At 35.6% G+C, this 15,296-nt stretch overlaps 1 protein-coding gene across 5 annotated transcripts in view; it reads right to left on the bottom strand.

Moving 5' to 3' along the window:
• The window catches only part of COL4A5 (collagen type IV alpha 5 chain), a 373,394-nt gene that overhangs the window by 135,586 nt on the left and 222,512 nt on the right, over positions 1–15,296 (bottom strand). For all 5 annotated transcript variants that reach the window (XM_074323261.1, XM_074323263.1, XM_074323262.1 and 2 more), the window contains 6 exons: positions 13,188–13,355; positions 12,192–12,281; positions 11,569–11,718; positions 9,538–9,636; positions 8,037–8,126; positions 7,495–7,634 (listed from right to left, as the gene is read on the bottom strand). In XM_074323261.1, coding sequence (XP_074179362.1) covers positions 7,495–7,634; positions 8,037–8,126; positions 9,538–9,636; positions 11,569–11,718; positions 12,192–12,281; positions 13,188–13,355 — 737 coding nt within the window. The remainder of the gene's footprint in view (positions 1–7,494; positions 7,635–8,036; positions 8,127–9,537; positions 9,637–11,568; positions 11,719–12,191; positions 12,282–13,187; positions 13,356–15,296) is intronic.

Below are 15,296 nucleotides of genomic sequence, written 5' to 3'. Positions count from 1 at the left end.
TGTCTAGGAAGAGAAATAATAAATCAGTAATTGCCATGAATAACCAAGGCAACAAGACAGCTCAGAAAGAAAGTGAAAAATCTCCAGAAAAGGAACTTAAAGATATGGAAATATGTGACTTAAATGACAGAGAATTCAAGATTGCAGTTCTTAAAAAACTCAACAAGATGCAAGAAAATACAGAAAGGCAGTTTAATGAACTCAGAAACACAATCAAAGAACAACAACATGAGCATTTTACGAAAGAGATTGAAATTAAAAAAAACAAAACACAAATAGAATTTCTGGAGATTAAGAACTCAACAGAAGAAATTAAGAATGAAATAACCAGCGTAGGTAGTCGAGTGGACCAGATGGAGGAAAGAATCAGTGACATCGAAGATAGAAACCTGGAAATGACACAGATGGAAGAAGAAAGAGACTTGAGACTTCAAAGAAATGAAAGAACTCTACAAGAACTTTCTGACTCCATCAGAAAGAATGTTATAAGAATAATGGGCATACCAGAAGGAGAAGAAAGAGAGAAGGGAACAGAGAATATATTCAAACAAATTGTTGATGAGAACTTCCCAAATTTGTGGACAGAACTGGATCCTCGAATCCAAGAAGCAAATAGAACACCTAATTACCTCAATCCCAACAGGCCTTCTCCAAGGCACACTGTATTGAAGCTGTCTAAAATCAACGACAAAGAAAGAATCCTCAAGGCAGCCAGGGAAAAGAAGACGGTAACCTACAAGGGAAAGCCCATTAGATTATCATCAGATTTTTCAGCAGAAACTCTACAAGCCAGGAGGGAGTGGAACCAAATATTCAAACTATTGAAAGAGAGAAATTATGAGCCAAGAATAATATATCCAGCAAAGATATCCTTTAGATATGAAGGAGGAATAAAGACCTTTCCAGACATACAGAAGCTGAGGGAATTTTCTAATACACGACCTGCACTACAAGAAATACTAAAGGAGGCTATTCGACCACCATCAACAGGGACAATTTGTGGCAACCAAAACATAAAAAGGGAGAGTAAAGGCCTGAACCGAATATGGGAATGGAGAAAGTAAGCGTGCTGAAGAAAATGGAATACTCTAAATATCAAACTTTCTTTTACATAAACTTAAGGGTAACCACTCAAAAAAATCCAGAACTGAAATATATACTGTAAAAAAAAAAGAAACAGAGGGAAACATCATAGAATACCACCACACAGAAATAATAGACAACAACAAAAGGCAAAGAAACAATGGAGACACAGCCTTACCAGAAAACTAAAGATAGAATGACAGGAAATCCTCACATATCAATAATCACCCTAAATGTAAATGGACTGAACTCACCAATAAAAAGGCACAGAGTAGCATATTGGATCAAAAAACTAAACCCAACCATATGCTGTCTCCAAGAGACATATCTCAGCTACAAGGACAAGCATAGACTCAAAGTGAAAGGGTGGAAATTGACAGTCCAAACAAATGGTACCCAGAAAAATCAGGTGTAGCCATAATGATATCAGATGAAACAGACATCAGGGTGAAAAAGATAACAAGAGACAAAGATGGACATTTCATAATGGTAAAGGGGACTATACAACAAGAAGACATAACAGTCATCAATATTTATGCCCCCAATCAGGGAGCACCGAAATATACCAAGCGACTACTAACAGAACTAAAGGGAGAAATTGACCAAAACACAATTATACTAGGGGACTTAAATACATCATTGACAGCTATGGATAGATCATCCAAACAGAAAATAAATAACGAAATAGCAGCCCTAAATGACACATTAGATGAAATGGACATAATTGACATTTATAGAGCACTTCATCCTAAAACATCAGACTATACATTCTTTTCTAGTGTACATGGAACATTCTCAAGGATAGACCATATATTGGGACATAAAATCAGCCTCAGCAAATTTAAGAAGATTGAAATCATACCAAGCATATTCTCTGATCACAAGGCTTTGAAACTGGATATCAACTGCAAAAAGAAAGCATGAAAAAACGCAAATGCATGGAGATTATACAACATACTTTTAAAGAAAGACCAGGTCAAAGAAGAAATTAGAGGAGAGATCAACAGATACATAGAAACAAATGAGAATGAAAACACATCCTACCGAAGTTTTTCGGATGCAGCAAAAGCAGTTTTAAGAGGGAAATTTATCATTACAGGTCTATCTCAAGAAACAATAACATCCCAAATAAATAACCTCATGTTACACCTTAAAGAACTAGAAAAAGAAGAACAAGTGAAACCCAAGGTCAGCAGAAGAAAGGAAATAACAAAAATCAGAGCAGAACTAAATGAAATAGAGAACAAAAAGACAATAGAAAAAATTAATGTGACAAAGAGCTGGTTCTTTGAAAAGATTAACAAAATTGACAAACCCTTGGCTAGACTCACTAAGATAAAAAGAGAGAAGACACTAATTAACAAAATCAGAAATGAAAAAGGGGAAGTTATCACGGACACCACAGAAATACAAAGGATCATCCAAGAATACTATGAAGGACTATATGCCACCAAATTCAATAACCTAGAAGAAATGGACAAGTTCTTAGAAACATATAGCCTTCCAAGGCTGAACCATGAAGAACTGGAAAATGTAAACAGACCGATCACCAGTAACGAAATTGAATCAGTCATCCAAAACCTTCCCAAAAGCAAAAGTCCGGGACCAGATGGCTTCACTAGTGAATTCTACCAAACCTTCAAAGAGGATCTAATACCAATCCTGCTCAAACTCTTCCAAAAATTGAAGAAGAGACAGTACTCCTAACTCATTTTATGAGGCCAACATTACCCTGATACCAAAACCTGGTAAGGACAACACAAAAAAGAAAACTACAGACCAATATCTCTGATGAATACAGATGCAAAAATCCTAAACAAAATTCTAGCAAATCGAATACAACAATGCATTAAAAAGATTATTCATCACGACCAAGTGGGGTTCATCCCCGGGGCACAAGGATGGTTCAACATCTGCAAATCCATCAATGTGATACATCACATAAACAAAATAAAGGACAAAAATCATATGATTATATCAATTGATGCAGAAAAAGCATTTGACAAGATACAACATCCATTTATGATTAAAACACTTAATAAAATAGGTATAGAAGGAAAATACCTTAACATAATAAAGGCCATATATGACAAGCCCTCAGCTAATCTCATAATTAATGGTGAAAAACTGAAGCCCTTTGCTCTATGTTCAGGAACACGACAGGGCTGTCCCCTATCACCTCTGCTTTTCAACATAGTGTTGGAAGTCCTTGCCAGAGCAATCAGGCAAGAGAAAGAAATAAAAGGCATCCAAATTGGGAATGAAGAAGTTAAATTATCACTCTTTGCAGATGACATGATGCTATATATAGAAAACCCTAAAGACTCCACCAAAAACCTATTAGAATCTATCAATGAATACAGTAAATTTGCTGGCTACAAAATCAACATACAAAAGTCCATTGCATTCCTATATACTAACAATGAAATCTCAGAAAAAGAAATACAAAAAACAATTCCTTTTGCAATTGCAGCAAAAAGAATAAAATACCTAGGAATAAACTTAACCAAGGATGTGAAGGACCTATATGCTGAAAACTATAAGACATTTTTGAAAGAAATTGAAGAAGACACAAAGAAATGGAAAGACATTCCGTGCTCATGGATTGGAAGAATCAACATAGTTAAAATGGCCATATTACCCAAAGCAATATACAGATTTAATGCGGTCCCCATCAAAATTCCAATGGCATTTTTTAAAGAAATAGAACAAAAAATCATCAGATTTGTTTGGAACCACAAAAGACCCCGAATAGCCAAAGCAATCTTAAGAAAAAAGAACAATACTGGAGGTATCACACTCCCTGACTTTAGCTTGTACTACAGGGCTACAATAATCAAAACAGCATGGTATTAGCAGAAAAACAGACACATAGACCAATGGAATAGAATTGAGAACCCAGAAATAAAACCACATAAATATGCACAGGTAATTTTTGATAAAGAAGCTAAAAACTTATAATGGAGGAAAGACAGCTTCTTCCATAAATTGGGCTGGGAGAATTGCATAGCCACACGCAAAAGAATGAAACTGGACTGCTATCGGTCACCATGTACCAAAATTAATTCAAAATGGATCAAAGACTTAAGCATAAGACCTGACACAATAAACTGCCTAGAAGAAAACATAGGTACTAAACTTATGGACCTTGGGTTCAAAGAGCATTTTATGAATTTGACTCCAAAGGCAATGGAAGTAAAAGCTAAAATAAACGAATGGGACTATAAGAAACTTAAAAGCTTCTGCACAGCAAAGGTAACCATCGACAAAATAAAGAGGCAATCCACTGAATGGGAGAAGATTTTTGCAAACAGCGCTTCCATTAAGGGGCTAATATCCAAAATGTACAAGGAACTCATGAAACTCAACAACGGAAAAAAAACAAAAAAACAACCCAATTGAAAAATGGGTAGACGACCTGAAGAGACATTTCTCTAAAGAGAACATACAAATGGCAAATAGACATATGAAAAAATGCTCAACGTCACGAATCATCAGAGAAGTGCAAATCAAAACCACAATGAGATATCACCTCACCCCAGTTAGAATGGCTATCATCAACAAGACAAATAGTAACAAGTGTTGGAGAGGCTGTGGAGAAAAAGGAACCCTCATACACTGTTGGTGGGAATGCAGACTGGTGCAGCCGTTATGGAAGGCAGTGTGGAGGTTCCTCAAAAAATTACGAATAGAATTACCATATGACCCAGCAATCCCTCTCCTGGGTATCTACCCAAAAAATCTGAAAACATTTATACATAAAGACACGTGTGCTCCAATGTTCATTGCAGCTTTGTTTACGGTGGCCAAGACATGGAAACAACCAAAATGTCCTTCGATAGATGAATGGATAAAGAAGTTGTGGTATATACACACAATGGAATACTATTCAGTGATAAGAAAAGATGATATAGGAACATTGTGACAACATGGATGGATCTTGAGAGTATGATGCTAAGCGAAATAAGTCAGACAGAAAAAGCAGAGAACCATATGATTTCACTGATATGTGGTATATAAATCAAAAAAAGCAAAAGCACAGGACAAATAAATGAGAAACAAAAACTCATAGACACAGACAATAGTTTAGTGGTTACCAGAGGGTAAGGGGGATGGGGGGTGGGGGTGGTAGATGAGGGTAAGGGGGATCAAATATATGTTGATGGAAGGAGAACTGACTCTGGGTGGTGAACACACAATGGGATTTATAGATGATGTAATACAGAATTGTACACCTGAATTCTATGTAATTTCACTAACAATTGTCACCCCAATAAATTAAAAAAAAATATCCAGAACTGAAATATATAGCGTAATAAAAGAAGAAACTGAGGGAAAAATACCACCACACAGAATACCACCACAGAGATATAACAGACAACAACAAAAAGGCGAAGAAACAATGGAGGTACAATCTTACCAGAAAACCAAAGATAGAATGATAGGAAATCCTCACATATCAATAATCACCCTAAATGTGAATGGACTGAACTCACCAATAGAAAGTCAGAGAATAGCTGATTAGATCCACAAACTAAAGACTACCATATGCTGCCTCCAAGAGACATATCTCAGCTACAAGGACAAATGCAGACTCAAAGTGAAAGGGTGGAAACTTACACTCCAAGGAAATGGCATTCAGAGAAAAGCGGGTGTAGTCATACTGACTTCTGATGAAACAGACTTCAGGATAAAAAAAGGAACAAGAGACAAAGATGGACATTTTATAATAATGAAGGGGACTATATAATAAGAAGACATACCAGTCACTCATCAATATTTATGCCCCCAATCAGGGAGCACCGAAATATACCAAGCAACTACTAACAGAACTAAAGGGAGAAATTGACCAAAATACAATTATACTAGGGGACTTAAATACATCATTGACAGCGATGGACAGATTATCCAAACAGAAAATCAATAGCAAAATGGCAGCCCTAAATGACACATTAGATGAAAAGCACATAATTGACATTTATAGAGCACTTCACCCTAGAACGTCAGACTATACATTTTTTTTCTAGTGTACATGGTGAAGGGATTAGGAAGTACAAATCAGTACTCACAAAACAGTCACAGGGATGTGAAATATAGTATGGAGAATATAGTCAATAATGTGAAAACTATGTATAGTGTCAGATGGGTACTAGATTTATCAGGCGTATCTCTTCATAAATTACATAAATGTCTAACCATTATGCTATACACCTGAAATCAGTATAAAATAATATTGAATGTCAACTATAATTAAAAAACATACATAGTCATGCATGTAAAGTACACTGTTAATAGTATTATAATAGCTATATATGGGTTCAGATGGGTAGTAGACATGTTGGGCTTATCACTTTGTAAGGAGTGCAAATGTCTAGTTATTATGTTGGTTTCTGCACTTGAGACCATAAATAAATAAACAAATAGAAAAAAGAAACGTATGTATTTATATATTACTGGTAAAATTCAGATTTAACACAAAAAATTTAGATTAATTTCAACACATTTGACACAGTCAATCTACAATTAATATGCAGAAACTTCTCTTGATTTTCTGTTACAATAAGTTGATCAACTGGGCCATCAAATTACTGTCTTTGTATACTATTAAACAGAAATTGTCTTTAAAATCTTATTAAATAAGTTCTTATGTCAGTGGGAATTTTCACTAATTCTGTAGAAGTTGAGTAACACAATTCCTCTTCTAATACTCCCTAACTTTATGTTCTGATTGAATTATTAAACAACTTTATAAGACAAATAATTGACTGGGAGAAAATATTTCCAACATATGTAATAGACAATGGATGCATCTCCACTAGTTATAAAGTACTTGTACAGATCAGTAAGAATTGTTTTATGTGAAATTACTCAGTTATCAAATATTTGTTGAATTCATGATTCTAAAAGAAGTTCCAAATCTGACTGTTTGAGAAATACCACCAAAGCTTTCTCACTGAGTGGGGGCATAGAGGGATATGCAAAACTGTTTTTGGAGAAATACCTGAGATATGCAGTTCCGAAGAGTACTACACTTTCATTAATTGTGTAAGTTACTCTGTTTGTTTAAGTCTCTTGAAATTAGTAATAACAATTGGACAAAGACCAAGAACCCCATCACTAAGAGGGAAAGGAAAACCAAAACCAGGCAGGAACATGCCTTTGGTTTACTGAAACCCACACAGAGTAAGACAGAGGAAAATAAAAAATAATCAGAAAGTTTTTTTCCTCCTTTTTGGACTGGCTGCAAACCCTAAACATATCAACATATCTTCTTACCATATAAGAAAAAAGAGAAGGAATGAATTTCTTGCCAAGACTAGACCATGTCATTGTGTAGTCTGTTTAACGAAGTGTTTGGAATGAGCACAGAAACATTACATTTGTTCAGGCATATACCTAAAATTGGACTACCTTTGGGCCAGGAAGACCTGGAAGACCAATGCCTGAAGCACCAGGATCACCTTTTTCTCCTTTCTGTCCAGGTAATCCTGGGGAGCCAGGTTGTCCAGGAACTCCAGGGGTACCAGGAGACCCTTTCACACCATGAGGGCCTGTTAAAAACATGGAGCATGCAATAGTGTATAAAATATGTTTTATCCATGATGCACGTGACTAAGCAAAAAGATTTTTAAAAAGAACTCTGCAAATTCTGAGTTATATAATAATGAGCTTTACAACCAGGATTATGTAAAAGCCTATTTTTAAAGGAAGTTTAAGCAAAAAGGGTGCAGCTAGAGAAAAAATATAAGTTTGTGAATTCTTTTAAGGTTTCTAAAGGTCTGTTCTTTAATTCCCACTCCAAATATTTGTGTAATGATAGAGCTTCACTCACCAATTAATTTAGATATTGTCTCAGTTTGATTCTATCAACACCAGTCTCTTTTTTGGTAACAAAGAGAGTGAAACATCTTCCATTAATGGAACTAAATATTTGGGAGATTTTCATCACTCACCTGGAAAACCCATATCACCTATATTTCCTTTAAGTCCAGGGGGTCCTGTAAGTCCTGGGTTTCCAGGCGGACCAGGGATACCCTTGGGACCTAGAAAAGTCGAATTGATAAAATTAAGAGAAGTCAACAATATTGAGATTGTCTGCTTTCTTAGAATTTGTCATAATTAAAATGCAAGCATGGAATTCGATGGATCAAATCTTTATACATGATTAATTTCCACTGCTCTAGCTCAGCATAAAATAGGCAAGAGGTACCTAAGAAATCTCCATAGGAACGTATTACAATATAATGATAGTAACAAAGGTCTCCTAATACACATTTATTTAAAAAATGGAAAAATTTTACCAGGACACCTTGTTTCTTGCCCTAAGACAATTCCAAACACCTGAAATCCTATTTGTTGCATGTGTATAATTACCCTTACTGCATTTATCACAGATTGATCCAATGTAATGAATCTGTTTTTAAAAGATTAAGTGGCTTTCCCAATGTAGACCCTGAGTATGAGAGCATGAAGAGGAAAGTGGTAACCTGTCATGATGTGCCCCTAGTACATTAGGCCATGGATGAATGAGTTGATGGAGAGGTTCTGGACTATTACCCCAACAGTCATGTTGCTCTGTTTACACACTCTTCCTAGAGCTTAGGTGTTTGAGCTCTATGGGTCACGTAGGTATTTTCTAAGGACCACAGTGTTGTCTGAAACTTTTTTTCTTTTCTTTTTTTCTTTCACATTTACTTACAATTTGGGGAAGTGAATGCAGAAGATGGGAAGGACAGAAAGGGAGATAAATTATCTTTCCAACTATGTCAAGGCAATGTACTCATAGTGCAGAGTGCAGAGCAGAATAACTGATCTAAAGAGTTGGTTTGAAAATGCGGACCAGCTCCTTTTTATTCCTTAGGGTCACAACTAAAAAAAAAAGGCTTAAGAAGCATCAAGAAAGAATTTTATTAGAGGTAAGGAAAAAACAAACAAACATGTTGACTGTAATGGTGATTAATGCTGTAACAGACTACCAAAGTAGGCTGTGAAATTTTCATCCCTTGAAACTTAAAAAAAAAAAAAAGCGTCTATTTTTTTCAATCAGTATCTACTTTTAAAGCCATCTGTTTTATACGGTTTAATGATTTACTTGTCTGAAGAGAAAGAATCGGAAAAGGTGAATTTTTCTGGCTCCTAGCAGATAATTATCTTAATAACATATGTTGCAATTCATGTAAATAAAACAGAGCACCTCACTTGGATATACTTGTAATTCTGATTCTGCTACCACAAAAAGAAAAAAGTGAGTAAATCAAAACATCCTACAAATCTTTTCTGTTGATACTCAGGCCAAATGGAAACATTTTTGCTAAAGGGAAACTTCATATCTCAGTAGCTTCGCAAGTATATTGTGATGACCGGATCCAAAACATTACCACACATGATAAATACATACTTTCCCAGGGTACAAGATTAGCCATTCAATTACTACAGGTGGTCTATCATCCTTACCTGGTGGTCCTGGTAATCCAGGTTGTCCACTCAGTCCAGGTTGCCCTGGATCTCCAGGCAAACCCTGGTAACCTTTTGGCCCCGAAAGTCCAGGAATACCTTCCAAGGAAGACAAGTTAGGATGATATCATTCATTCATTAAATGAATTTGGCAAAGTAAGCTACTCAAATTCTGAAATGTGAGGGAAATATAGGTACCAGTGATATTCTGAGATAGTACTATGAACTGGACTAATACTAAAATCCTTCACTTTTTATTTAGTTACCATTAAGAAATTCAGAGCATTCAATAATTAAGACACTTTCTTCTGTGGACCTCAGTTTCTTATACTATTAAATGAAGGATTTGGGGCATATTATCTCTAGGCTATCTCTTATATTCTACAACTATCTTTAATAACTCTATATTAGAGGTAAGTATAGTTTATTGCCTCTATTTTACAGAAGGTATAATTTAAAGAGAAATCTTGCAACAAGTAATTCAAGAAAGATCTCATTTTTGCAGTAATAAACAATTAGGCAGCCTTGCATCTTTCATGATATACAAAACTACACTAATGTCTTAAACACTTTTTTGAGGAAAAAAATCCCACCAAGTCCTGCTCATAGGGAAATTTTTAACATCTGTGTACACACGTACACCTCCCCACACACACACACTCACATGCACAAATGGACTGAAAATATTAATGGTTACAACACAAAAAGAGCCACAAACTTTACTACTAGCTACAAATAAACAAAGCTATTTTGTATTATTAGTTTCAGGTGTACAAAACAATGTAATAGTTAGACATTTATACCCCTCTTAAAGTGACAACCCCCTCCCCCAATCTACTACCCGTCTGACATCATATACAGCTGTTACAGTTCTATTGACTCTATTCCCTATGCTGTACTCCACGTTCCGTGACCATAACCACATAAACAAACGTATTTTTAAAGTTCCATGTTGTCTGAAAGGCTAGTCTATATAGATTGGATTGTGTTTTTTTTTATTTGTGTTTATCCATATTTTCTGAGGCTTTGTTATGAATATGTTATACTTTCATAAAAATGAAGAGATTTTTTATTTAAAGAATAAAGCTATACTTCATACCTTATTCACTTCTAATAAAATAGCTATAAAAACACAGTTGTTCCCTAGACCTACTTTTAGTGACTTCCCCCCAAGGCTGATCTTGGCTGTTCATAGTCCAGTATTTGTTTATTCTGCCAAGGTAGTATAACAATGAACTCTATTTAAAAGCCAAGTATGATATGGATATCAAAACACTGCAGGGCAACAATGTACCACTCATCCCCATCTGGTTTCAAGGAAAAGAAAAAATTAAAGGACGAGCAAATTTCCCAAACACTGCAATCTGTTTCCCAAGTGATTCGGACTAGTTATCTTTTTCTCACAACTATATCCTATACTTTTTTTTTTGAAGGCCTGTAGATGACTGCCTAAGTCTATTTTAAAACATGGATGGATTTTGAGATTATCATTCCAAGTGAAATAAGTCAGACAGAAAAAGTCGAGAACCATATGATTTCATTCATATGTGGGATATAAAACTGAAAGCAACAAATGAACAAGAGAAGCAAAAACTCAGACCCAGACAGCAACAGTTCAGTGGTTTCTAGAGTGTAAAGGGGGAAGGGGGTGGTAGAAGAGGGAAAAGGGGATCAAATATATGGTGATGGAAGGAGAACTGACTCTGGGTGGTGAGCACATAGTGTGATATATAGATGATGTATTATAGAAATATACACTTGAAACATATAATTTTATTAACAACAACAAATTTAATAAAAAATATAAAACCTCACAGTTTGTGATAGATAAACTACAAAGAAAATACTCAAATATAAGTTGATCAGTGAAACAGTAAAAATCAAGTGACGACTAATTTTCATTACCAAAATTTGATACATCTAAGTGTTTTTTGTAAGTGAATCCAGGACTACAAGTGACTTTTCATGATGTCAAAAATTAAACTTCAGATATACCTGGAAATGTATTCATTAATAAATACATTCACTCACCTGGTAAACCAGGGTCCCCCTTCTCGCCTTTTGAGACCAGCTGATCTGGATCCATTCGTCCAGGAGGGCCTGGAAGGCCAGGCTCTCCTTTACTACCTTTTTCTCCTGTAGCACCAGGAGATCCTGGCTGACCATGCAAACCATCATCACCTAAAACCAACATGCGTGGGGAAGACACAACAGATCAGATTTATCCACCCAGGATTAATGAATATAAATATCATTCATATGTTCCATAGTTGGGTGGGCTGCAGACCACCCGAAAACACTTATGCACCTTGGTTATTGCCTATGAATAACTTGAGCTCACACACATTTTTATACTCAAATAACAATCCCTCTTTCTTCTGGGATTCTTTGACAATTACAGAGACTGTGAAACAAATCAAAGTTTAATCCCTATATTTTGTTCTTTTGAGCTAAGCATTTACCATATTTCATGGTATCCAAACTAAACATGCCACCAAATTGAGAACAGGACCTATTTGAATGTCCTATCACATAGAAATAAACTACCAGGAAACATTGCTCATTTTAAAACAGTCAAATAAAAATATTCTATACTGAAACAAAGCAATGTTTAATTTTCTCTTACATCCATCTGCCAGCAAACTGAATATTACCTTTGAGACCAGGAACACCACTCCTGCCAGGAATTCCCAAGGGTCCTGGTGGGCCTGGAGGTCCCATCATACCCATTTCACCTTTGGCACCTTTGAAGAATATCAATAAGTAACTTTTACCTTTCCTTTACCTTCCTTGGACAGACAAAAGATAAGTTTTAAGATGTCAACTGGAAAACTATTTAGAGTTGGAGGGAAAGCATTAAGTTTTAACCCTTTGTTAATTTCTGTAATCTTAGTGACCACTATTGCCAATACTCATGAATAAAAAGACTCACTTTGGTAGCTAACCTCCAAAAATGGCCCCCAATGAACCATATGTCCCTGCATACAAACCCTTGTGCAGTCTTTCCCCCTTGAAATTGGGGTGACTCTGTGCCTTGCCCTTGATTAAGTGACACTGTATGACTCCCAAGGCTAGATCACAAGAAGTTTTGCAGCTTCTACCTGGGGCTCTCGGAAAACTCACTTTTGGTTTGGGGAATTTTCTCTTTGGGAAACCAACTGCCTTGAAAGGAGAGTAACTACCCTGACACTACCACAATGTGAGGAGCCCAAGCCATGTGAAGAGGCAGTATTGATAACGAGATACCACGTGAAGAGGCCAAGGAACACTCAGTTGTCAAAGAAGTGCCATCTTGGGAGTAGATCCTCCACCCCAACCACTGCAGTTGGTGCCATGTGGATCAGAGGTAAATAACCCCATTAAGACATCTCTTAATTCATGACCCACAAAATCTTGAGCAAATTCAAAAAGTTGATTTAAACCATTAAATTTGGGGGTCTTTTTCTTTATACAGAAATATATAACTAGAATTCTCACAAAGAAAGTGTAATGCAAATAGCAAAGTTAGTTTCCTGCAATCAAAGGCATTTAACACTTTTCCATAAGGGACAGTGTCAATCCAGAGAAGTACAACAAGAGAATAATATACCAGAGTCATATTAGTTTTAATTTCCTGAATCCAATCCCAGAGAAAAGTTTAAACAAATTACCTGGAAAGCCAGAGGCACCTGCTTTTCCTGGAAGCCCTGGTGATCCTGGTGGTCCCATAGGACCAGGTGTCCCAGGGATCCCTGGACTGCCTCTCTCACCAGGGGGTCCTGGAACATCAAACCCAGGAGGCCCTGGATCGCCCTTCTCTCCTGGTATTCCAGGCAAGCCTAGTTAATACAACACCAGTGTTAACAAGTGTTGAAGCAGTTTTAAGAGGCATATCTGGTTATTTTACTAGCAAACAGATGATAGAATTTGGTATAACAAACCTAACAGTGAGTTAGACATATTTTTAGCACCATGCACATAACTTTAGGATATTCAAGTATGTTTTTTTAAGAAAGTATTTCTCAAATTATTTCTGATGACAGATCAATCTTTTAATTCCTGGCCCATCATGGACTAGTATCTTTTTATAAAATACAATAAAAATTACTAAAAATAAAATAAAAACCAAAGACAAAGAAAATATAACCCTACCTTTTGGTTATATTGAACAAATAGAACTACACTGTCAAATTGCTATAAAAGTTTCTAAATGCTCACTATCAATAGTTCTATATGGATTACTGCCTATTGTTACACTAAAGTCCAAGTAGTTTGTTTGTTTAATGCAAGTTGTTTTTTAATAACTGAGTTTTCAAATTAACTTATTTGTCCTTTGAAATATGTCCCAGGAGAACAGTTCGACAAAATAATGATAAGAAACCAAAGACTTAAATCTGGAGAAATCTTTTTTTTTTCATGTTTATTGCTGTACTTCAAAATAGGGCTTTTGAGAAAGAACTACAGCACCTGGTAGACCTGAAGTTCAAGAGGCAAGATGTTACAATTCAGCAGCAAGATGAACCACCAGAGCAGAAGCAAGTTGCAAAAGATTCATTGGGTTAGGAATCAAAACTAAGCATGTAAAGATTAGAACAGAAATGTCTACAAATAGAAGTTATTAGATATTGATTCACTACTATCACATATTAGTAGTGAGTAACAAAACTTATTTTAGGTATTAGCTCAGATATTCATATAGCATATTCTATAAATGAAATGTATTTGCCAATAGAGACACAATATTTCCATTCACAAAAAGTAGATCAGCTTTACACTTTTGCTTATCTCTGTTCTTGATATTGCTCTGAATAATCACTTTGGAATGTAAGTTCATAAGGTTAGTTAGAATTTAAAAATTAATTTGATTTTATACTGTAACAGGTTAGGTACAGAGAACTCAATAATTATTAGTAGGCAAGATTTCTTTCTTCATTGTTATTACTATTAGTAGTAACAGGTATTATGCTGTACTTTTCACAGGATAGATCTTTTCTATGAACACTGCCAGAAATAGGCATCCTGGTAACATCAGGATGAACAAAGTCAATTAAATTCAAAAGCTGAATCTACTTATCCAATGACAGGAATTGTATGGATATAGCTAAGTGAATTAGGGGTATATAGGGGCTCTAAATTTATAGGCAGCCAAATGGAACCAGCTAGTGGAAAAAAAGGAAAATCTCAAAAACATGTATTATCTGTGAGAAGTTCTCGTTCTCTCTCTCTCTCTCTCTCTCTCTCTCTCTCTCTCTCTCTCTCTCTCTCTCTCTCTCTCCAGGGGTTTTATAACTAAAAAATGTTGTAAAACTATAATGTACTCTCTATCTATGAAAATGACATGACTAATTCTTTATTTGTTTCCATGCACTTTTTCCTGTATCTGGGCAAGCATTATAACAAATTTGGCTCAGGTTAGGTTATGATCTGTGGACATGAAATTCAGTATATTTAACTGACCTTTAGAAAGATTCACTAAAGCAGCAATTTTCTAGCCAATGTCCAGATCAAATAACAAGAACCAACAATTTCCATTTCTGCCTGAGGGCATGGGATGAAAACAGCATTTTGCTTTTTGTCCTTTGGCATTTTTTTCTTTTATTTCCCTGCTGTCAAATGAGGAACTGATATTCAACAAATCTTTAATTTATAAACATGCATTGAACTGTACAGCCTGCCTTGGAAATGAGAATGACAAATAGTAAAACTTAAGTAAATAATGGCAGAATATGAGTAAAAAAAAAAGACTGAAAAGCATAATATGAACATTTCACACTGGAGAG

The sequence above is a fragment of the Rhinolophus sinicus genome, chromosome X (assembly GCF_036562045.2).
Source record: "Rhinolophus sinicus isolate RSC01 chromosome X, ASM3656204v1, whole genome shotgun sequence".
NCBI classification, from domain to species: Eukaryota; Metazoa; Chordata; class Mammalia; order Chiroptera; family Rhinolophidae; genus Rhinolophus; species Rhinolophus sinicus.
The sequence above is the reverse complement of the archived record's forward strand: the minus strand, read 5'-3'. Positions and strand labels throughout refer to the sequence as shown.